We start from the raw sequence: 23,693 nt of genomic DNA on the forward strand, positions 1-23,693 counted from the left end.
GTGAGTGTTGTAACAACCCGAAGGGGTAAATCTGAGGAAGTTGTTGAGGAAGTTGATGAAGAGAGAGACCAATTGATCGAAGTGGACCTTGAGATCAAAGAAAATTAAGTGGTTAGAGAAGAAGTAGCAGCACCGAAACCAATGGTGAAAGAAATAGGCATTGAGCCCAAACCGATTGTTAAACTCCCATTCCCCACTCGGAACAAGAAAAAAAGGGCAACATGAGAATTTTGTTGAAAAGTTCTTAAAGCTGTTCAAGAAGCTGGAGATTAATATTCCGTTGTTGGAGGCACTTGAACAAATGCCTACATATGCAAAGTTCATGAAGGATATCATTTCTAAGAGGCGTACCGCCGACACTAACCCAATTATCCTCACCGAAACTTGTAGTGCTATTTTACAGGGTATGAAGATTCCGATCAAAAAGAAGGATCGCGGAGCTGTCACTATCCCATGCACTATTGGAGATAGGTCATTCAACAAATCTCTGATTGATATGGGAGCTAGTGTGAGTCTCATGCTGTTATCTATCTACAAAAAGCTTGGTATAGGGGATGTGCAAGATACCAGAATGACACTCCAATTTGCCGATCATTCGGTCAAGAAACCGTATGGCATTGTTGAAGACGTTCTGGTAAAAATTGATAAGTTTGTTTTTCCAGTGGATTTTGTCATTCTCAAAATGCCGGAAGATGAAGAGATCCCTCTCATTTTGGGGAGACTCTTTCTGGAGACGGGACGGTGCTTAATAAACATAGAAGAAGGAACAATGACACTGAAAGTTTATGATGAAGAATTAAAAATCGATGTTTGAAACACCATGATGTACAAGGATGATATTTGTACAAGTCACACTATAGAGGTTTTGGATCAAGTGATGACATTTGATAACCTTCTGCCTACACCTCAGTCACCTCTGGAGAGAGTGTTGAGTTTGTCCATTTTCGAGTCGGATAAAGAGGTATATAACGGGGACTCTGAAGTGCTTGCCTTGTTGGACGCGCAAACCCCGTGGAAAGGATCTAGACCACGTCGGTGGGAAGATTTGCGCTTACCTCCATCTAGTGAGGAGAATGAAGAACTTAAGAAGGAAACAGAGTTGAAACAACTTCCAGACAACTCAAATATGTCTTTCTCGAACCTGAAGGGAAATGTCCTGCTATCATAAACTCGAGCCTTCAGGACATCCAAGAAGAAAAGCTCATCCAAGTCTTGTTAAAGTACAAAACTACTATTGGATGGAAAATTGAAGATTTGAAGGGTATTAGCCCTACTGTTTGCATGCATAAAATATTAATGGAATACGACCACAAGCCAGTAATCCAACCGCAGAGGAGACTTAACCCGACAATGAAGGAAGTGGTTCGGAAAGAGGTGGTTAAGCTGTTGGATGCAGGTCTTATATATCCCATTTTATATAGTCCGTGGGTGAGCCCAGTGCACGTTGTCCTAAAAAAAGGGGGCACAACCGTGATAAAGAATTAAAAAATGAGCTAATTCCCACACGGACAATAACCGGGTGGCGCATATGTATTGATTACAGAAGATTGAACACAACAACGAGGAAGGACCATTTCCCTTTTCCATTTAGTGACCATATGTTAGAGAGGCTGGTCGGGCATGACTACTACTATTTTCTAGATGGATACTCTGGGTATAATCAGATTGCTATAGCACCAGAAGACCAAGAGAAGACGACATTCACCTGCCCGTATGGTGTTTTTGCTTACCGAAGAATGCCATTCGGATTGTGTAATGCCCTGGCCACCTTTCAACGATGCATGACGTCCATTTTTGCGGACATGCTCGAAAAGCATATGGAAGTCTTCATGGATGACTTCTCGGTGTTTGGATCCTTATTTGATAACTGTTTGACTAATCTCTCTCTTGTGTTAGACATGTGCCAGAAAACCAATCTAATTCTGAACTGGGAGAAATGTCATTTCATGGTTCGCGAGGGGATAGTTTTGGGACACAAAATTTCATATAAAGGAATTGAAGTAGACCAAGCGAAAGTAGAAGTGATCTCTAAACTCCCACCCCCGGTGAATGAGAAAGGCATCAGGAGTTTCTTAGGACACGCAGGTTTTTACCGTAGATTTATAAGAGATTTCTCAAAAATTGCTAAACCACTAACCACTCTGTTGGTTAAAGATAAGGTGTTTCTGTTCAACAACGAACGCACCATGGCATTTGAGACATTGAAAAGCAAGTTGATTTCTTCACCCATTGTTATTGCCCTAGATTGGTCTCTACCATTCGAGATCATGTGTGATGCTAGTGATATTGCTGTAGGGGCAGTTTTAGGACAATGAAGAGAGAAGTTGTTACATGTCATCTACTATGTGAGCCACATCTTGAGCCCAACACAGATGAACTACACAACCACTAAAAAAGAGTTGTTAGCCGTAGTTTACGTGTTTGACAAGTTCAGGCAGTATCTGTTGGGATCAAAGGTTATAGTGTATACGGATCATGCCCCTTTAAAATATTTGTTTGCCAAGCAAGACTCTAAGTCGAGACTCCTCAGGTGGATCTTACTGCTACAAGAATTTGATATTGAGATCCGAGACAAAGGAGGGTGTGAAAACACAATGGCGGATCATTTATCCTGCATGTCACCTATTGAAGAAACATAAGAAAAGAGACCGATAAAGGATGAGTTCACTGATGAACACATACTTGTTGTTATCGATATTCCGTGGTTCACGGACTACGCGAATTATTTGGTGGGGGTGTAATCCCCAACCATTTTGATTCTAACAAGAAGAAAAATTTTGTTCATGATTGCAGGTTTTACTTATGGGATGACCCATTCCTTTACAAAAGAGGAGTGGATGGACTGATCAGAAGATGTGTCCCGGAGGAGGAGCAAAGAGATGTTCTTAGAGCTTGTCATGATTCGGAATATGGAGGACATTTCAGTGGAGACCAAACAGCATCCAAAGTTCTTCAATCAGGTATATATTGGCCTACTCTATTCAAAGATTCCTAGGACATTGTCAAAGGATGCATAGGGAATATCTCAAAGAGAAATCAAATCACATAAAATGCTATGTTGGAGGTTGAATTGTTTGATGTCTGGGGAATAGACTTTATGGGGCCATTCCCATCATCTTGTGGAAAAAATTATATCTTGGTAGCAGTTGACTATGTATCCAAGTGGGTAGAAGCTGTAGCATTACCTTCCAATGATGCTAAAGTGGTGGTGACATTTTTGAAAAACAATATTTTTTTGAGATTTGGAGTGCCAAGAGCACTTATCAGTGACGAGGGTACCCACTTTTTGAACAAATTGATGGAAAACTTGCTGAAGAAGTATAATGTTAAACACAAGATCGCCACTCTGTATCACCCTCAAACGAGTGGCCAGGTCGAAGTATCCAACAGGCAAATTAAGCAAATATTGGAAAAGACTGTGTGTGCATCTAGGCAGGATTGGGCACTAAACTTAGAAGATGCACTATGGGCTTACAGAACAGCCTTAAAAACACCCATAGGGATGTCCACGTATCAGTTGGTGTATGGTAAAGCTTGTCACTTGCCATTAGAGTTGGAACACAAAGCATTTTGGGCGTCCAAATTCTTGAATTATGACCTGGCCAAAGCAGGCGAGTCCCGCATCCTTCAGCTCCATGAGTTAGAGGAATTTCGTAATGAAGCATATGAAAATGCTAAGATATACAAAAAACGGACAAAGAAATGGCACGATCAGAAGCTGCAGAGAAAAGAGTTTGTCGAGGGATAGTTAATGCTCTTGTTCAACTCTAGATTAAAGCTTTTTCCAGGAAAATTGAAATTTAGGTGGTCTGGCCCATTTTTGGTGCATAAAGTGTTTCCCCATGGAGCAATCGAACTGAATAATCCAAATAATGGGGAAACTTTCAAAGTAAATGGACAACGGTTGAAGCACAACTATCAGGGACAGAAAAGTGGTCTGATTGAGAATGTTCGTCTCCAAGGATGAGGGTGACGACCGTTGAGCGATGCGACGTTAAACACGGCACTTCGTGGGAGGCAACCCACGCGGTTTATTTAACTATTTTCTAGTTTGGTTTGTCTATAGGTTCACTCACAGGTTCGTTGTTGCACCTCACATTCAGAAGAGAAAGGTTGACTTAGATGATTGAACATCGAAAGAACAGAAAAAATCTGAAAACGAAAAAAAAAGTCGGAAAATTCTGAAAAAACAGGGCCCTGACATGGGCGCCCATGTCAGGAAAAGCAAAAAAAATCAATTTTTTTACAGTGGGCTGACACCGCCCGTGTCAGCTGACACGGCCCGTGTCCGCCCTACTGAACCAAGCCTCAAATTCCAGTGGCCTGTTGCTTGTTGTGACTATATATAAAATATAGTCTATCGGGTACTTGACTGCAAGTGCACAGTCCAGTCGCTTTAGTTTTAAAAGATATCGATCCCACAGGGACCTATGGTCAAACTAGTGTTACTAACGTCACTATGTTTAGCTAAGGGAATTGATTAGTAGAAGTTCGGGGGCAGAATAGTAAATCTAGGGGAAATTTAGTTTTAAGAAAGAATTGATGGAAGGAATCAGTATGCAACGCATTAATTGTCAGGGATTCGATAAGTCATCGGTGAATAGTTTAAATGCCAAATATCTCTCAGTAGAAAATATTTATTTAAAAAGCTTTATCTCACACTCTCGTGATTGTTGATTCGGCCTATATCTTTAAGTCAGAATGTACGCTCTCGCTGTCCCATTTGAAGTTAAAATTACTTTTTGAAAATAAATAAGTTCTAATTGCTTTTAAAGTGCTCTCGCTGTTTTTAAACTCAATGCCTAATTTTTACTATCCAGCTCAAGCCTCACGCTCTCGCAATTGTTGGTTCTCACCTTAGTTAATTTCCCACTCTCGTGACAGAATCGTATTAAATAGCTTCTCACGCTTTTGTGATAAAGTTAATTAAATTTAGAATAAAAACTTCAGCCTGAAAGATTGTTTGAGAAAAAGAGTTTTCACCGATTATTATTAAATCCCATCTAATTAATTTGCTACATACCGATACAAGTAATTTAGCCGGACATGTTAAATAAGGCAAACACAAAGCATAAACAGATCAACATTGCGGCAAACATAATTATAATAATAATTGGGCAATAAAAATAATAATCCAATAAAAACCTGGCAATCGAAGTAACAGAGTATAGCGAATCTTGAAGTACTTGAGCAGTCCTCCACAAGTCGGTAGGCTTCTGCTTCTTCAATACAACATGCTTACTAAAATTAAATAAAGTGTAGTAGTTCCTGTAGCGGGGTATTCGTTACCATTAGAGATATTGACTAAATCCAAGGTAAATCATACAAGTCGAGTCGCCACCGCACTTCTATTTATCCAAAGGAATGGTTAGAAAGCGAACAAAAACCTAAAAGTTTTATCGAATCAAAAACTAGTAAAAATGTCAGAGATCTGGGTAAGGGGTTGGTTATGCAATGGGAAGGTATTAGGCACCCAAAGCATCCTAGGTACTCCTAGGGAGCCCTTTGCACATTTGTTGCAAAGGTTGTTGTTTTTTTTTTAAAAATTTATTTGTGCAAACATGATTGAAGGGATGACAAAAACGTGTATGTTTATCTAATGTACTACTTACTAAAAGAAGGGTAAAAAGAAAATGACTCGCACGGACGTCGCATCCACTGCATACGTATCTCATCTGAATCTGAGAATCAGAGTCTTCATAGCTCGGCTACCTATGGGTTAAAGAGGAGTGTGTTTGGGGTGAACGACGTTACTACGCAATCTACCGGATGCTCGACCTTTGGAGACTTACTCGCCTGTAGTAGAAGGAGATAACGTGTTCTTAGGAGAAGAAAAACCAATGAGTTTGGGGTGTTTGGGGATGCTCATGCAAAAAGGCAGTCCTAGATGAATGAACCGCGCTACCTTAAATGACATGCCGCGAGAGGCTATACGAAACCTAAGAAATCGGTAACATGCGGGAAAAGTAAAGGGATCGAGAGATCTACCGTACGGATAAAGATCCAAAGCAACAGCAATTAGATAAATAAGAAACCCAAAGACTCTTCCAAGCTAAACACCATCAAAGAAAGTGAGTCAGTACAGGTAATCGGAATAGACCTCCAGGCGGTACCCCACAAATAAAGTGGAACACCAAGCAAACTATCCCTGCAAGAGTATGTGAGCCCTCACAAAAACTCAACAAACCGGTTAGAGTAATATGACGGAATTAGGAGAAAACAATGCCATAACAAACACAAAACAGGTTAGAGCAAACAGGAAAAAACAACTACTGTCGCGATCGCTGCTGCATCGCCTAGCGAAAGCTTAGCGAAGCTTCGCTGCAGGCTCGCCTAGCGAAGGTGCTAGCGAGCGCCTGCGGGTTCTGGATTTCCCATTGATAACAGTACGATTTTAGGGACTCCAAACCCTATGGCATCCATCTCAGAAATTAAGTGATCAAAACATTCAAGGTATTGTTTACACATTCATGCATATCTAAACCCGTGGGCAAAAACTGAACGATACCTCACACATTCAGAGTATTCAAATTAAAAGCATAGAGTAATGGGGATAAGGGCAAACCTGATTGGAGAGACCGATGAAATTGAATGGCACGGTTGGGTTTGCAAAGCACTCTTAGGGTTTATATGAGAGGGAATTGGTTCTTTGCCGATGAGTTCCCTTCAGTCTCTGGAGGTTGCTCTGAACTCTGTTAGCTCTTCTCTCACTATCTTTTTCCCTGCCAGGGTAATAGGAATAGAATATCCTTTTGTTTCACTGAAACTCTGAATTTATAACCTGATTTTTGTGGACCTGTGGGCTCAAATGAGAGAGGCCCAAGTCCAAAAAATTTCTGTTATATTTTATTTATTTATTTATTTTTTTCTTTTTTTCTTTTTTTTTTCGTTTTTCGTTTTTTCTTTTTTTTTTAAACACGTGGGCTTCACCTAGCGAGCATGACAGTTCAAGAAATTCCTCTGAGCGTAGGTGATTCTGGTGACTTTTCTTGGGACTCGTTAGGCGACCCATTCTGCTCGCCTAGCGAGCATGACAACTCATGAACAAACTTTTGCTCCTTCACGATTAACGTTTTGACTGACGAATAGACCCCATTTGAACCTGTTGGAAGTATCTCAAGCCATTCCCTTGTGTTGACTGATCATCTAAATAGAACCCACAAAGTGTCTTGGATGATACTCAAGCTTCAAACAAAAGATGTTAGTGACACATTTTTGTGCTTTTGGTTAGTAAACAAAAGTAAGAGAAACAATGACGTATAATTCAAGCATGCTTGGTGATCTCAAACCAATCACAAGGAGTCCCACCCAAAGGCAAAGGGAACCAAGATGCTAAAGATCCTTGAGGCAATGCAAATGCAATGTTATGATGCCATGAGGGATCTTAGGGTCAAAATTGGGGTCTTAGAGATGCCCCTATTTAAGGTCATTCTAGCCGGAGAAGTGAAGGTTAAAATCTTCGTTTCGACGGGGTAGAATGGGCCTAAATAATGACAAAGAGACGAATTTTGGTCCCTAAGAGACCTCATGATGCAAATGTAGGTATGAAAGATGGTAGCACTCTGTGGAGATATGTGTCCACAAAAGCAAAGAAATCAGAAGCCACTGATAATCCATATGAGCAATTCACTCCATGGGACCAAGACCCTGGGGACTCTCCTGGGGATAGAAAAATGATAAAAATGCGCGAGCAGGTCACGACTCAAAGCGTGGGGAACAGAATTCCAAAGGGAAAAGATCCAATGGAAAGACTCGAGCTGACTCGAAGATGCATGTATTGGGGAATATGCCAATACAGCAAAAAACTATCCACAGCGGATACTTCGGATAAAATCCGGATGAAAACAATCCACTAAGGGACTTCGCTGGGGATGTCCACAAGGACACTCCTTGGGAAGCAGCGGGACGAGGTATTACCGGTTACTGGGTAATAAGCTCAAGGAGACATGTGATCTGAACGCCAGGTATGAGGGTGAGAGATACAACATGCTCAGGAAGAGATGAATATCCAAGACCGATATAAGGGTGAGAGATATCAAAACTTCAAAACGTCTGAGGAAAACCTAAAAGGTATACTTCAACTCAGGGATTCTGACTCCACAAGGGACAAAAAGTCATAATAGGGAGCAGAGAGGAAGGAACACCAGGGATACCGGTTACTTGGCATATAATAGGTGACCAACCAAGGCGTGAATTAGGGAATATTCCCAAAACACTCATCATCCAAAAGAGGGCTAAAAGCAAACTCGATTACAGGATGAATATTCGACTCCACAAAGGGGATACGAATCTTACTCAACTAGGGAAGAACAAAAGGCTTCAGACCCGAGAGTGCATGAGATATACTATCTATTACCGTCATAACATAGATAATATACTCGCATGGATGATTATCCACAACTGGTTACTGGGTTAATAAAGGATAAATCGACCGAAAAGAAAAGGCATCGGGATACCGAAACTAGGTATATAATGATGACCAATTCAGGGGAGAAACAATCGTTACCAACAACAACAAGGTAGACGAGAGATGACCCGCTGGGGATAAATTGCGTAATCAGGGCAATTATCCAAGCATATGAGGGGATATCATCACCGAATATTGGATGAAGATAATTGTCACCAATTAAAGATGAGCAAAAATAGTTACTCTGCAAAAAGGGAAGAAATAGGGTTTACAACTACCGGTATGAGGGTGGAGAAACACAGACTCCGCCGGGGATAATAATTACTAATTATTGAGCAATTATTCATTTACCACGGGGAAACAGGAAAAGAGTCTCAAGAGACCGATCTAGGATCAAACTAGATAGGCACACCAAATCAAGACTTGTCCCGGTGAGGATATAACTCAATGGGGAAAACCATCCCAGTATATGTGTTGGGAAGGAACAAAAACAATCAACATCCACGAGGATATAACCTGGTGGGGAATATGGAAGAAAGGATAGACGCTTTCTGCCTATGGAGCTGACTCTATATGGAGAGATCAGACACACACGTCTTCTTGGGGAAGTATATCACCAAATAGCAGGAGACAACAAACAACGATATATGGCATAGAATGCAACATGAATATCTGAGTGTTATAATTATGCATGAATGTGCGTGGTTTATGTATGATGTATGTTGACAAATAGACATATTTAACACAACCAGGTCCAAGAATCAACCACCCGGTACTACATCTCAAGAGAGAAAGTCAAGTTCACTAGAGAGTATCTAATCTGCTGGGGATCAGAGATACCAGGAAGCAAAGAACTCTGCAGGGGATGAATCATCAGTCATTCCAGCTGGGGACGAGAGTTATCACAGACAAGGTCCACCACACCAACAACTCTACTGGGGAATCAATCCGAGGAAATAAAGGATTTATCGGGATCAACCACCAAATACCGCTCTTGCCCAAAGAGATCCAAGTTGCTGAGGAAGAAAGATTGCTACTCTGCTGAAGGGAAGAGAGGTGATTCTCAACAAGCAATCCACTTGGTAGGATAAACCACAAGGGGTTCCGGAGGGAGGAGATACAGTCATGCCAGGAATATGGACAAAAATCTTACCCTGTTGGGGATCGTACCACCCTTGGGAGAGCACTGAGGATCTCCTAAGTATCCTTTCGTCATTGTGAATGTTCACTTTGTTTAAAAACAAATTATAAAAAATTTGATTGTTTAAAACAATGATATTTTCTTAATCAAAACATGCAAAACATTTGTTGAATAGAAACAGATAAGAGTGCCAATAATTGGATAAAAGGCTCAAATTTATTTGATAGAATGGTAGTCTGCGAATGGCAAGACTCCATAAATCTTTACAAATTTGAAATTGGTGATATATATTGGAAAAGGGCTACATTGAACATAATGACCATTTCTCCACCAATTCTGAATCCGATGTATTTGAAGCTTTGGCGGATAATTAGCAAGGATCTCTGACGGACGACAGTTGTAGAACAAAGTCTTGTCAGGATGTAGTTACTTGCCAAATCCCTAATTTTTGCCTAGATTGCCCCAGGATGAGGTACTCAATCTAGCGGGATACATATATCATTATTATATATTTTTTGTGTCTCTAACTTTTGCCTGGATCGCCCTTTCGGGTTTTCAATCCACTAAGACGCTCATTTTTGCCTAAGCCGCCCTTTCGGGTTTTCAACTTAGCGAGCTATTTAGTTTTTATTTATTTAGGCGAAGTATTTCTTGACTGCATCTGAATTCACAGGACGAGTGAAATCCTCCCCATCCATAGTTGTAAGTATCAAAGCACCGCCTGAAAAGGCTTTCTTAACAACATACGGACCCTCACAGTTCGGAGTCCACTTGCCCCTGGAATCGGGCGCGAAAGACAAAACTTTCTTGAGCACAAGGTCACCTTCTCGGAACACACGAGGCTTGACCTTCTTATCAAAAGCTTTCTTCATCCTCTGCTAATATAACTGATAGTGGCACATGGCAGTCAATCTCTTTTCTTCTATCAAGTTCAGCTGGTCATAACGACTCTGAACCCATTCAGTATCAGTCAACTTGGCCTCCATCAAGACTCTCATTGATGGGATCTCCACCTCTACTGGGAGTACCGCCTCCATGCCAAAAACAAGAGAGAAAGGGGTTGCCCCTGTTGAAGTGCGGACAGATGTACGATAGCCATGCAAAGAGAATGGAAACATCTCATGCCAATCTTTGTACGTAACAACCATCTTCTGGATAATTTTCTTGATATTCTTGTTAGCAGCTTCAACAGCCCCATTCATCTTGGGTCTGTAAGGAGAAGAGTTATGATGTGCGATCTTGAACTCACTACACAGTTCTTTCATCATCTTGTTATTCAAGTTAGATCCATTATCAGTAATGATCTTATATGGCACACCATATCGGCATATGAGTTGATTCTTGATAAACTTCACGACCACCTTCCTGGTCACATTTGCATACGACGCCGCTTCAACCCACTTGGTGAAGTAATCAATTGCTACGAGAATAAATTTGTGTCCATTGGACGCTTTCGGCTCTATCATGCCAATCATGTCAATTCCCCACATGGAGAAAGGCCATGGTGATGAGATCACATTCAAAAGTGTCGAAGGAATACGAATCTTATCCGCGTAAATCTGACACTTATGGCATTTCTTCACATACTTGCAGCAGTCAGACTCCATTGTCAACCAATAGTAGCCTGCTCTCAACATCTTTCTAGCCATGGCATGTCCATTGGAATGAGTACCAAATGAACCCTCATGGACCTCAGTCATCAACAGGTCTGCTTCGTGTCTATCCACGCATCTGAGCAGAACCGTGTCAAAATTTCTTTTGTAAAGCACTTCGCCATTGAGGTAGAAACTGCCTGACAATCTCCTCAAAGTCTTCCTATATTTTACAGATGCCCCAGGCGGGTAAATCTGGCTCTGAAGGAAACATTTGATATCATAATACCACGGCTTATCATCTTTTACTTCTTCTACTGCAAATACATGAGATGGTCTGTCCAAGCGCATCACGGTGATATTGGGGACTTCATTCCACAATTTAACCACAATCATTGAAGCAAGCGTAGCAAGAGCATCTTCCATCCGATTCTCATCTCGAGAAATATGATGGAAGTCAACCTCAGTAAAGAACATAGAAATCCTCCTCTCATAATCTCTGTATGGAATGAGGCCAGGCTGATTCATTTCCCATTCACCCTTAATCTGATTAACAACGAGGGCCGAATCACCATATACATCAAGATGCTTGATCCTTAGATCAATACATTCCTCCAATCCCATAATACAGGCCTCATACTCAGCCATATTATTCGTGCATTTGAAAGTCAGCCTTGCTGTAAAAGGAATCTGCGCGCCCTGAGGCGTAATGATTACCGCCCCAATACCATTTCCATATTGATTTACAGCGCCATCAAACACCATACTCCATCTGGAACCAGGCTCTGGCCCTTCATCAAGTGTAGGCTCATCGCAATCTTTCACTTTCAAATACAGAATTTCCTCATCCGGGAAGTCATACTGAATTGACTGATAATCTTCAATAGGCTGATGTGCCAAATGGTCAGCCAAGATACTACCTTTAATAGCCTTCTGAGCTCGATACTCAATATCATACTCAGATAACAAAATCTACCAACGGGCAATTCTCCCTATTAAAGCAGGCTTCTCGAAGATGTACTTGATTGGATCCGTTCTGGATATCAACCAAGTCGTATGATTTATCATATTCTGGCGTAAGCGCTTAGCAGCCCAAGCCAAAGCACAACATGTATTTTCAAGCATTGAGTATCGAGACTCACAATCAGTGAACTTCTTACTCAGGTAGTAAATAACATACTCCTTCTTCCCTGATTCGTCTTGCTGACCAAGGACACAACCCATCGAGTCTTCAAGAACAGTCAGATACATGATCAAAGGTCTTCCCTCTACAGGCGGAGACAGAATCGGAGGCTCAGACAGATATTCTTTAATACTGTCGAAAGCTTTCTAGAAATCCTCGGTCCAATCATGGGACTGATCTTTCCGGAGGAGCTTGAATATTGGCGCACATGTGGCAGTCATGTGGGATATGAATCTGGAGATATAATTCAAGCGGCTAAGAAAACCTCGGACTTGCTTCTCAGTTTTGGGCGCGGGCATCTCTTGTATTGCTTTGACCTTTGCAGGATCAACCTCAATACCTCTTTCACTAACAATGAAGCCCAATAACTGGCCAGAACGGACTCCAAATGTACACTTGTTGGGATTCAGACGAAGCTTATATTTCCTCAAACGCTGGAAAAGCTTCAACAAATGCTCTACATGTTCAACTTCCGTTCTTGACTTAGCAATCATATCGTCAACATATACCTCAATCTCCTTGTGCATCATATCATGAAACAAGGTGGTCATAGCTCGTTGATACGTGGCTCCGGCGTTCTTCAAACCGAAGGGCATCACTCGATAACGGAATGTTCCCTAAGGTGTGATGAATGTTGTCTTCTCCATATCCTCGGGTGCCATCTTAATCTGATTATATCTGGAAAATCCGTCCATAAACGAGAAGACATTGAATTTAGCTGTATTGTCTACCAACATATCAATATGTGGTAGAGGGAAATCATCTTTCGGACTAGCTTTATTCAAGTCTCTATAGTCCACACACATCCGGACTTTTCCATCTTTCTTAGGCACGGGCACAATATTGGCCACCCATTGAGGATATATAGAAGTTACCAGAAACCCCGCATCAATTTGCTTCTGAACTTCCTCTTTGATCTTCACTGCCATATCAGGATGAGTTCTTCTGAGCTTCTTCTTTACAGGCATGCACTCAGGCTTTAGAGGTAGGAAATGTTGCACAATATCAGTATCTAGACCAGGCATGTCTTCATATGACCAGGAAAAGACGTCAACATATTCTCGTAGCAACTTAATCAACCCCTTCTTAACAGATTCTTCCAGAAGTGCCCCAATCTTTACCTCTCGCACACAATCTTCATACCCCAAGTTGACTGTTTCCAGATTCTCAAGATGCAGCTGAATGATCTTCTCTTCATGCTCAAGTAGCCGGGTGATCTCATCAGGAATCTCTTCAACATCATCTTTCTCTGCCTCAAATACAGGGAATTTAAAATTGGGAGATGGTGTTGGGTCATTATGTTCAATGGGTTTAGAAATCAACCTGCATAATGATTTTGGATATGAAAAGATTTAGAATTCAAACAAGGCAAATCATTATGCAGATGAACAGATTGATTTTATTCCATTTTGAGGTTTTATGTGATCACCAATTTCATGCAAAAACAAAAAGGGAAAATAAATGGGAAAAACAAACATTTAACATGAATTTATTGAATGAAAATATCATTGTATTTATGTTGCCAAAAATGTTATCACTCCTCCTTTTGGCATGGGAGAAGGGTTTTTAAACAAAGTGATCATTACGTTGACTTATGGACAACTGTTGGAATATCCACAGCGACCCAATTGTTGCAGACCCCTCCAGGGATGATGAAATTGCCAGAATCCTCTGCATCTTCTTCTAAAACAGCAGCAGCCTCCTCATCTAGACCAGTGTGGTTGAAACCTCCACTCTTGAATAACCCTTGCTTGTTGAAAGTACCAGAAGAAAAACCTCTGCCAGCCCGGGACTCGTTGTCTTCTAACTCAATCATTTTTCCTAAACCAGTGGTTGCACCACGCTCAATGGCCAGCTTTGCATCTTTGTAGGAAGCAAATGAAGGAGTTCTCTTCTCAATAGGCTCAGTAATAGATAAAGCTTGGAAAGGAGTTCCAACTTCAACCTCAGCATCTATATAAGAGAAGGAAGACAAATGGCTAACCAGGAGAGCCCTTTCTCCCCCTACCACCACCAGCTTCTTGTTTTTCACGAATTTCAATTTTTGGTGTAGGGTGGACGTCACGGCGCCTGCCTCGTGAATCCATGGTCTGCCTAAGAGAAAACTATACGATGGGTGAATGTCCATAACTTGGAAGGTAATCTGGAAATCACTTGGTCCGATCTTGACTAGGAGATCAACCTCCCCAATCACAGTTTTGCGAGACCCATCGAAAGCCTTCACAACTACTCCACTCTGCCTCATGGGAGGCCATTGATATGATATCTTTGAGAGAGTGGACTTTGGTAATACATTCAATGATGACCCGGTGTCCACCAGCACATTGGACATGGCGTCGTCTTTGCAATTCATAGATATGTGTAAAGCCAAGTTGTTGTCTCTTCCCTCCTCAGGGAGATCAGAGTCACAAAAGCTCAGGTTGTTGCAAGCAGTAATGTTTGCAACAATGCTATTGAATTGCTCTAAAGTGATATCGTGATCTACATATGCCACAACCAACACCTTCTGCAGAGCCTCTCGGTGTGGTTCTGAATTTAAGAGTAAGGATAACACAGATATTTTGGATGGCGTTTGTAGAAGTTGGTCTACAACATTGTACTCGCTCCTTTTGATGAGTCTCAGCATCTCATCACAGTCTTCTTTCACATTGCCACTCGGGCCAACAAAAGTAGGAGTTTTCAGTACAGAGGAGGGCTTAACAGCAAGTGCCGGATTCGGAGAATTCACAGCGTTCCCGATCGGGCGTTCAACACAATCAGCATTAATTTGAGGCTTCGGCGGTGCTGAAAATACACGGCCACTACGGGTCAAACCCCTAACATCGGCAATATTCACAACAGAAGAAGAGGGCAAGGACACCTCTTTCCCATTCTCTACTGCTACGCCGTTGTAGCGATAGGGAACTTTCTTTTCAGAAGAGTAAGGCACAGGACCAGCAGGCTTAATGATCAGAGCGGGAGAAGCCTTCTACTTGCTACCATTGTACTTGATGATAACAGGCTCGGGTATCCGGAACACTGGGGAAATCACGTTGACCTCAGGCTCATTTTCATCAACATTCCTATTTTGAAGGATCTCAATGACTCCTTCGTCCAGCATTTCCTGAACATCCTTGCGCACCTGGCAACAACCCAATCGGTTAACAGAGCAGACTCGGCATCTATCATGGTCATGCTCATAATGACTGTAGTCACACAACAAACTATGCATCTGGACCAGAGACTGTTGAATATGACTGACATATTTGACCTTGTATTTTCCAGGGCAACCCTGGACCATGTTGACAGATTTCCCATGTTCGGGCAATGGGTTCTTCTTCACATTAGGGCCTACGTCCTCAAAACATAAAATACCACACCTCACAAGGTCTTGAACCTTGGTCTTCAAAGGGTAACAATTCTCCACATCATGGCCGGGAGCACCAGAATGGTAAACACAATGCAATTCGGGCTTATACCACCACTGGGGGTTAGCAGGTATAGCCGGGGGGTCTCTTGGAGTAATCAGCTTCCTTTCTATCAAAGAGGGATATAACTCTGCATACGTCATAGGAATAGGATCGAAGGTGACCCTTTTCCTCTCGTAACTCGTGCTGGTTTGATTACTGTTTCGAGGCTGGTAGGCTTGCTGCTGCGGTCGGTGTTGTTGTTGCTGATATTGCGGATGTGGTTGCTGATTGTTACTATGTTGCTGATACTATTGATTGTCTCTGAAAACAGGTGCTATATGAGCCACCTGGTGCTGGTTACTGGCGGGACGCACAGTCTTCCTCCTCACAGAGGGTCTTCTTGGTTTCTCATGGGAGATCACAGCATGTGCCTCTCCATCTTTCTTCTTTGCAAATGCCCCATAACGTTTGGCAGAAGAGCCTTCTTCTCTGGTTAACCGTCCTTCACGGACCCCTTCTTCTAGACGCATCCTCATATTCACCATCTCGGTGAAGTCAGAAGGAGCGCTAGCAATCATCCGCTCATAATAAAAAGAACTTAAAGTCTTCAAAAAGATCTTAGTTATCTCTTTCTCCTCTAGCGGAGGCACGATCTATGTTGCCACCTCTCGCCACCTCTGGGCGTACTCCTTAAATGTTTCTTTATCCTTTTGGGACATGGCTCTCAATTGATCTCTATCGGGAGCCATATCCACGTTGTACTTGTACTGCTTAACGAAGGCTTCGCCGAGATCATTGAAGGATCGGATGTTCGCGCTGTCTAAACCCATGTACCAACGCAAAGCGGCACCAAACAGATTGTCCTGAAAGTAGTGGATGAGTAGTTGGTCATTATCGGTTTGAGTCGACATCTTCCTGGCATACATGACCAGGTGGCTGAGAGGACAAGTATTTCCTTTGTACTTTTCAAAATCAGGGACCTTGAATTTCACAGGGATCTTCACATTTGGAACCAAGCAGAGTTCGGCAGCAGACTTGCCGAAAAGATCCTTCCCTCTGAGAGTTTTCAATTCCTTGCGAAGCTCAAGAATTGATTGTTCATAGCATCCATCTTCTCATAAACATCTGGACCCTCAGACGGCTCAGAATGATAGATGGTGTCGTCTACCCTGGGCAAAGTATGCACGACAAGAGGAGGAACGGCAAGGACCAGGCTAGATGTCGGCAGAGAAGCAAAGGTAGGAACAGGACCCTCAGGCATGAAATTGGGAGGCATCCCCCACGGGAACCCGGTTGGCATGGCTGTTGGAACAAAGTGTGCACTGGCAGCGGGCACAGTAGGAGACAATCTCGGAGATAACTGTCCTATGGGGAGGAGTTGAAGGTGTCGGAGAAGACTGGCTATGGGCAGCCATGAGTGACTCCATTAGGGCAGTCAATCTGGCCACTTCCTCTTTCAGCTCGCGGTTCTCTTGCTCTAAGTGATCCATCAGTCTTGAAATGTTAGCTCTAGTGTAGTACCGGTGAGTCAGCTTGTCTTCAAAATAAATGAAGGACACAGAGTTAGACCACAGGGCAAGGGACCGGAAACAAAACCTGCTTATGCATATGATGCATGCAATGTTTGTGCATATGATTTATTTATTTTTTATTTCAAAGGAACTTTAGAGTTTTATTTGCAAATTCGAGAAATATTAAGCATTTTATCACATATGGAAATATCTCATCAAATAATATCAGGGAAAAGAAGTGCAGCATCGTCAATCATATACAAGAGAAAAGGAAAATAATCGTCTTATGGATCCCTAGAAACAATCATCTAAAGCTCGGGACACAGGAAGATAAGATGCGCGAAGCCTCTTCACCTCCCTCTCGTAGGCTGCCTTCATATCGGCCTTCTCTTTGGCGAGTCGATCATACCTCCTCTTCCAGAACTTAGAAGACTGGGGAAGTAGAGAAGTCCATACATCATTAGGGTCATCAATAACCTGATGCTCAAGAAACTCAATCAACGCATCCTTCTCCTTAATTTGCTGAAGCAACTCTTCACGTTCACGGATCCAGGCACGTGAACGGTCTTCGTCTCTCAACTCCTCTACTCCTTGATTAGGGAGGGTTGAAGGCCCAGCCATAATCATAGGTGTAGGTCTCGGATACTCGTAAGGCATGAGATACTCAGACGCCCTCTTCCTAACCCAAACAGTGTAAGGCTCCAAAGCGATGCAATTCTTAGGACCCAACTCTTTCCTTCCTTTCCTATGAATCTTGCGCCAAGCGCGAACCATCCTAGCTTTCAAGCCTTGGGGATCTTTACCATCCTGAAAGAATACACCCTCTAACAGAATGTTATTGGGTTTATCCTTTAAGGGGAACCCAAGTTGCCGGCGTGCCAAAACAGGATTGTAGTTAATCCCACCACATGTACCAAGAAGAGGTACATTGGAGAATTCGCCACAAGAGTCGATAATCTGCACACCATCATACACACGGTTATACCAAGAGATATCATCATTAGTGAGAGACATAAGTCTCGTAGACCACCGTAGACATCCTTTGTTCTCCTTGAAGGCGACCGTCTGCGGTAAGTGAGAAATAGACCACTTATACAACAGAGGCAAACAGCACACAATAGCACCACCACCCTTTGCATTCCTTATATGCAAAGAGAAATAAGCATCACCCAACAGAGTCGGAACGGGATTAAGAGTAGAGAAAATCCTAATAGTGTTCACATCCACAAACTTGTCGATGTTGGGGAACAACACTAACCCATGGATGAGAAGTACAAATATGGCCTCAAAGGCGTCCTCACTCATGGCCTTCCCATACATAGTAGCTTGAGCAATGAGGAACTCAGAAGGGAGACCTTGAATTCCTCCTTTGGTAGTCATATGAGCATCAACCAGAGATTCATCTATGTGTAACATGTCTGCTATCCCTTGAGAAGTAGGAACCCTTTCCAAGCCACTGAACGGCAACTGATCCAGAACAGGTATACCCACAAGATAAGCATACTCCTCAAGTGTAGGCAAAAGCTGAAAATCCGGAAACGTGAAGCAACGATACAGAGGATCATAAAACTGCACCAATACACTCATCAATCCTTCATCCACTTGAGTAGTCAGAAGAGGAAGAAGCTTCCCAAAACGAGCCTTGAAACCTAAGGGATCTAATACATAAGATGTCAAATTCCTTAACTCTTTCGATTCTGGTTGTCTGAAACTGTACTTCTTCGTATTCCTTCTTTGTCTTTCCATGTCTGAAAATTTTGCAAATAGACCTCTTAAGTTCCTTGAAAATTTTCTCATTATTTTGATGATATGGATGCAAATGGGTGAATGAATGCATGAATGCAACAATCACACTCAAGGATCAAGCAAAGCACACCAAACAAAGGTCATGGGATGGATCATGTTATCCTTAATATCAACCATCCATTTTGGTGGATTATGGTTTACACCTTATCAACACCCAAGTTCCATTGATATTAAGGATACCTGAACGGATCAACCATGAATCAAGGGTTTGTTGCAAGTCACGAGCATGGAGTTTAGGTTAAGAACCACCCAAGGGGAGTGTACTAAGGTTTAAACCTGCCAAACATGTTCTACAAAAGGTTCCCATAGTCATCATCCCATCTTTTGGATATTATCGGAGGAACGACTACTCGTATTCCAAAAATATTCTCAAGAGAGACTCTTATGAGTGTAGTATCGCGTAACAATCGTATCAAATCTTACACTTGAACGAGTTTCGCACTACATCCTACGAGTAGGCCAAGATGGGTTTGGTAAACTAAGGTCCTTGGCTTCTAAGGTCTATATTGGAAAAAGTAATGTCTAACCACAACTACTTGTGTGACATTATTGATCCCAACATGACCTCCACCAAGTGAATGGGCTTGCAAGTCAACTTGCTAAGGAATAACTCCACACAAGTCGACAAGACTATGCCATTCTCCTATCTTAAGTGCACTCGAGTCCGGGTATAGAACTCATCTCACAAAGATCACCAAGCATACAAGGAATTAATATTCAAACAATTCAATCATTACATACAATACAGTAATCCCAAATTGCACAAAAATATGTCACACACAAAAAAATATACAATACAATACAACAAATATGAAAAGTAGGCAAAACCCACCAGGATGTTTCGTTCCCCAGCAGAGTCGCCATTTTTCTGTAGCGGGGTATTCGTTACCATTAGATATATTGACTAAATCCAAGGTAAATCATACAAGTCGAGTCGCCACCGCACTTCTATTTATCCAAAGGAATGGTTAGAAAGTGAACAAAAACCTAAAAATTTTATCGAATCAAAAACTAGTAAAAATGTCAGAGATCTGGGTAAGGGGGTTGGTTATGCAATGGGAAGGTATTAGGCACCCAAAGCATCCTAGGTACTCCTAGGGAGCCCTTTTCACATTTGTTGCAAAGGTTGTTGTTTTTTTTTTTTGAAAAATTATTTGTGCAAACATGATTGAAGGGATGAGAAAAGTGTGTATGTTTATCTAATGTACTACTTACTAAAAGAAGGGTCAAAAGAAAATGACTCACACGGACGTCGCATCCACTGCATACGTATCTCATCTGAATCTGAGAATCAGAGTCTTCGTAGCTCGGATACCTATGGGTTAAAGAGGAATGTGTTTTGGGGTGAACGACGTTACTACGCAATCTACCGGATGCTCGACCTTTGGAGACTTACTCGCCTGTAATAGAAGGAGATAACGTGTTCTTAGGAGAAGAAAAATCAATGAGTTTGGGGTGTTTAGGGATGCTCATGCAAAAAGGCAGTCCTAGATGAATGAACCGCGCTACTTTAAATGACATGCCACGAGAGGCTATACGAAACCTAAGAAATCGGTAACATGCGGGAAAAGTAAAGGGATCGAGAGATCTACCGTACGGATAAAGATCCGAAGTAACAGCAATTAGATAAATAAGAAACCCAAAGACTCTTCCAAGTTAAACACCATCAAAGAAAGCAAGTCAGTATAGGTAATCGGAATAGACCTCCAGGTGGTACCCCACAATAAAGTGGAACACCAAGCAAGCTATCCCTGCAAGAGTATGTGAGCCCTCACAAAAACTCAACAAACAGGTTAGAGTAATATGACGGAATTAGGAGAAAACAATGCCATAACAAACACAAAACAGGTTAGAGCAAATAGGAAAAAACAACTACTGTCGCGATCGCTGCTACATCGCCTAGCGAAAGCTTAGCGAAGCTTTGCTGCAGGCTCGCCTAGCGAAGGTGCTAGCGAGCGCATGCGGGTTCTGGATTTCCCATTGATAACAGTACGATTTTAGGGACTCCAAACCCTATGGCATCCATCTCAGAAATTAAGTGATCAAAACATTCAAGGTATTGTTTACACATTCATGCATATCTAAACCCGTGGGCAAAAACTGAACGATACCTCACACATTCAGAGTATTCAAATTAAAAGCATAGAGTAATGGGGATAAGAGCAAACCTGATTGGAGAGACCGATGAAATTGAATGGCATGGTTGGGTTTGCAAAGCACTCTTAGGGTTTATATGAGAGGGAATTGGTTCTTTGCCGATGAGTTCCCTTTAGTCTCTGGAGGTTACTCTGAACTCTGTTAGCTCTTCTCTCACTATCTTTTTCCCTGCCAGGGTAATAGGAATAGAATATCCTTTTGTTTCACTGAAACTCTGAATTTATAACCTGATTTTTGTGGACCTGTGGGCTAAAATAAGAGAGGCCCAAGTTCAAAAATTTTCTGTTATATTTTATTTTCTTTTTTCTTTTTTTTTTCTTTTTTTTTTCGTTTTTCGTTTTTTTTAAAACATGTGGGCTTCGCCTAGCGAGCATGATAGTTCAAGAAATTCTTCTGAGCGTAGGTGATTCTGGTGGCTTTTCTTGGGACTCGTTAGGCGATCCATTCTGCTCGCCTAGCGAGCATGACAGCTCATGAACAAACTTTTGCTCCTTCACGATTAACGTTTTGACTGATGAATAGACCCCATTTGAACCTGTTGGAAGTATCTCAAGCCATTCCCTTGTGTTGACTGATCATCTAAATAGAACCCACAAAGTGTCTTGGATGATACTCAAGCTTCAAACAAAAGATGTTAGTGACACATTTTTGTGCTTTTGGTTAGTAAACAAAAGTAAGAGAAATAATGATGTATAATTCAAGCATGCTTGGTGATCTCAAACCAATCACAAGGAGTCCCACCCAAAGGCAAAGGGAACCAAGATGCCAAAGATCCTTGAGGCAATGCAAATGCAATGTTATGATGCCATGAGGGATCTTAGGGTCAAAATTGGGGTCTTACAGTTCCCCAGTGTAGGAAACTACTACTATGACTAACTGGAAAACGGAAAGGAATGGAGAAAACGGGAATTCTAAAAAAAATGGCGAATGAACTAAGGCAACGGAAACAAAGTTGCTGAAAAGAAAATAAACTAAAAAGCTAGAATGCTGTAAAAATCAATTGTAAAGCGTAAGTGTAGATGTAGGCGTCCCTAATTTTTCCAACTTTTGTCCTTTATATATTGCTCCTTTAGGTCTTGGCAGTTGAGAAATTTAAGGAGGACTGGTTTGAATGAGGAATCCGGGGGAGTCATGCTGTTGGAGATATTTTAGGCACGTTTGGGTGCCTGTGATTGACTGTTTCAAAGCGTAAATTCTGGCCGCGTGACGTTCGTCATGGGCCTGTGACGGTCGTCATGGGCCTGTGACGGTCGTCACAGGCTGGGTCGTGACGGTCGTCATGAATCTGTGACGGTCGTCATATCAACAATTTCTGCATTCTGGTTTTCTGCTTTTTCTTGTGCTTTCTCGTCTGTTTCTTCTTATTTTTCTTCCTTTTCTTCATTTTGCTCATTAATGCTTGGAGATTTAAATACCTGCAAAAATAACTCGAATACTTGCGGAATAATCAGGATATTAATTAAAATGGTATGATCTTTGAGTGTAAATCAAGGCAAATATCTGATGTATTTTTGCGTTATCAAACTCCCCTAAACTTGAATCTTTGCTTGTCTTCAAGCAAATACAATTTGAAAACAAAGTTAAACGCGAATACATTACCCATTCGTATGTGGTTGTCAGATGGATTGTTAAGATGACCGATATTCAAGTAAAACACCAAAGATACTATGACGACACGAGCGTTAAGCATTAGCGTAGATCTCTCCTTCGCACAAGCCAGTTTGAATCATGCTATTATAGCTCAACCTAGTGTCTCTGTTCCTATTTCACCCGGTTTCAATCTAGCGCAATCACATTAAGCCTTTTGCCTCTGCACACACTTAGTGAAGCATCCAGTTAGTGACTTTGATCCTTTTCTTAGCACGGGGGTCTGGTACACTAGTGCGGTACCCCTTTATATATCCCCTTTTTGAAGGTTGTGAGGGATCGAGTCGTAGTTCGCCCTACCGAGTCCGTTACCAGGTACCTCTGGACCAACCAACTGGGGTTCTTTGTTCCTTCTTTTTGTATATCTTTGCCACCTTTTGTATGGTTCATCAATTTCTTGATAACAACAGTATGAAGGAATTTCTTAATGTGTAGGCATCAAACACTTATATTCATCGGCTCTCCACGTGGTTTGCGCTTGAGACGGTGCTGACTGCTAGTATAAACTACTGGGGGTTAATCTAGAATGGAGACTTAAGGTGTCGGTATAATGGTTATTCAAACTGATCTCGTAGAAGTGAGGGATCTAGGGTGTCGGGACGGTATCAATCTTGTTAGATCTTTCTCAGTTTTCCTAACAAAACCTCCGCAAGACAACCTATATACTCGTAGGGTATGCATTTAATATTAAGGAAAAAAAATTGTTATGCCAAAATGTGTATAAATGATTGATAAGGACAAACAAATTTTTTTGTATTAGCTGAAAATACTAACAATAGAAACAAGTAGAGGAGTGATAAGGATTTCCTCCCATATTTAAACAATGCATTATCCTCAATGCGACAGTATACAGAATAAAA

The 23,693-nt window shown here is 41.8% G+C and overlaps 1 protein-coding gene across 1 annotated transcript; it reads left to right on the plus strand.

Moving 5' to 3' along the window:
- Positions 1 to 301: 301 nt before the first annotated feature.
- LOC127104087 (uncharacterized) lies at positions 302 to 814 on the plus strand. Its single transcript, XM_051041301.1, has one exon. It carries the CDS (start codon positions 302 to 304, stop codon positions 812 to 814), a length of 513 nt encoding a protein of 170 aa, XP_050897258.1.
- The last annotated feature ends 22,879 nt before the right edge of the window (positions 815 to 23,693 follow it).

Source organism: Lathyrus oleraceus, chromosome 7 (genome assembly GCF_024323335.1).
Source record: "Lathyrus oleraceus cultivar Zhongwan6 chromosome 7, CAAS_Psat_ZW6_1.0, whole genome shotgun sequence".
Taxonomy (NCBI): domain Eukaryota; kingdom Viridiplantae; phylum Streptophyta; class Magnoliopsida; order Fabales; family Fabaceae; genus Lathyrus; species Lathyrus oleraceus.

Excerpts from the sequence above, each read along its gene's own strand:
- LOC127104087 (XM_051041301.1), top strand. The coding sequence starts at position 302 with ATGCCTACATATGCAAAGTTCATGAAGGATATCATTTCTAAGAGGCGT.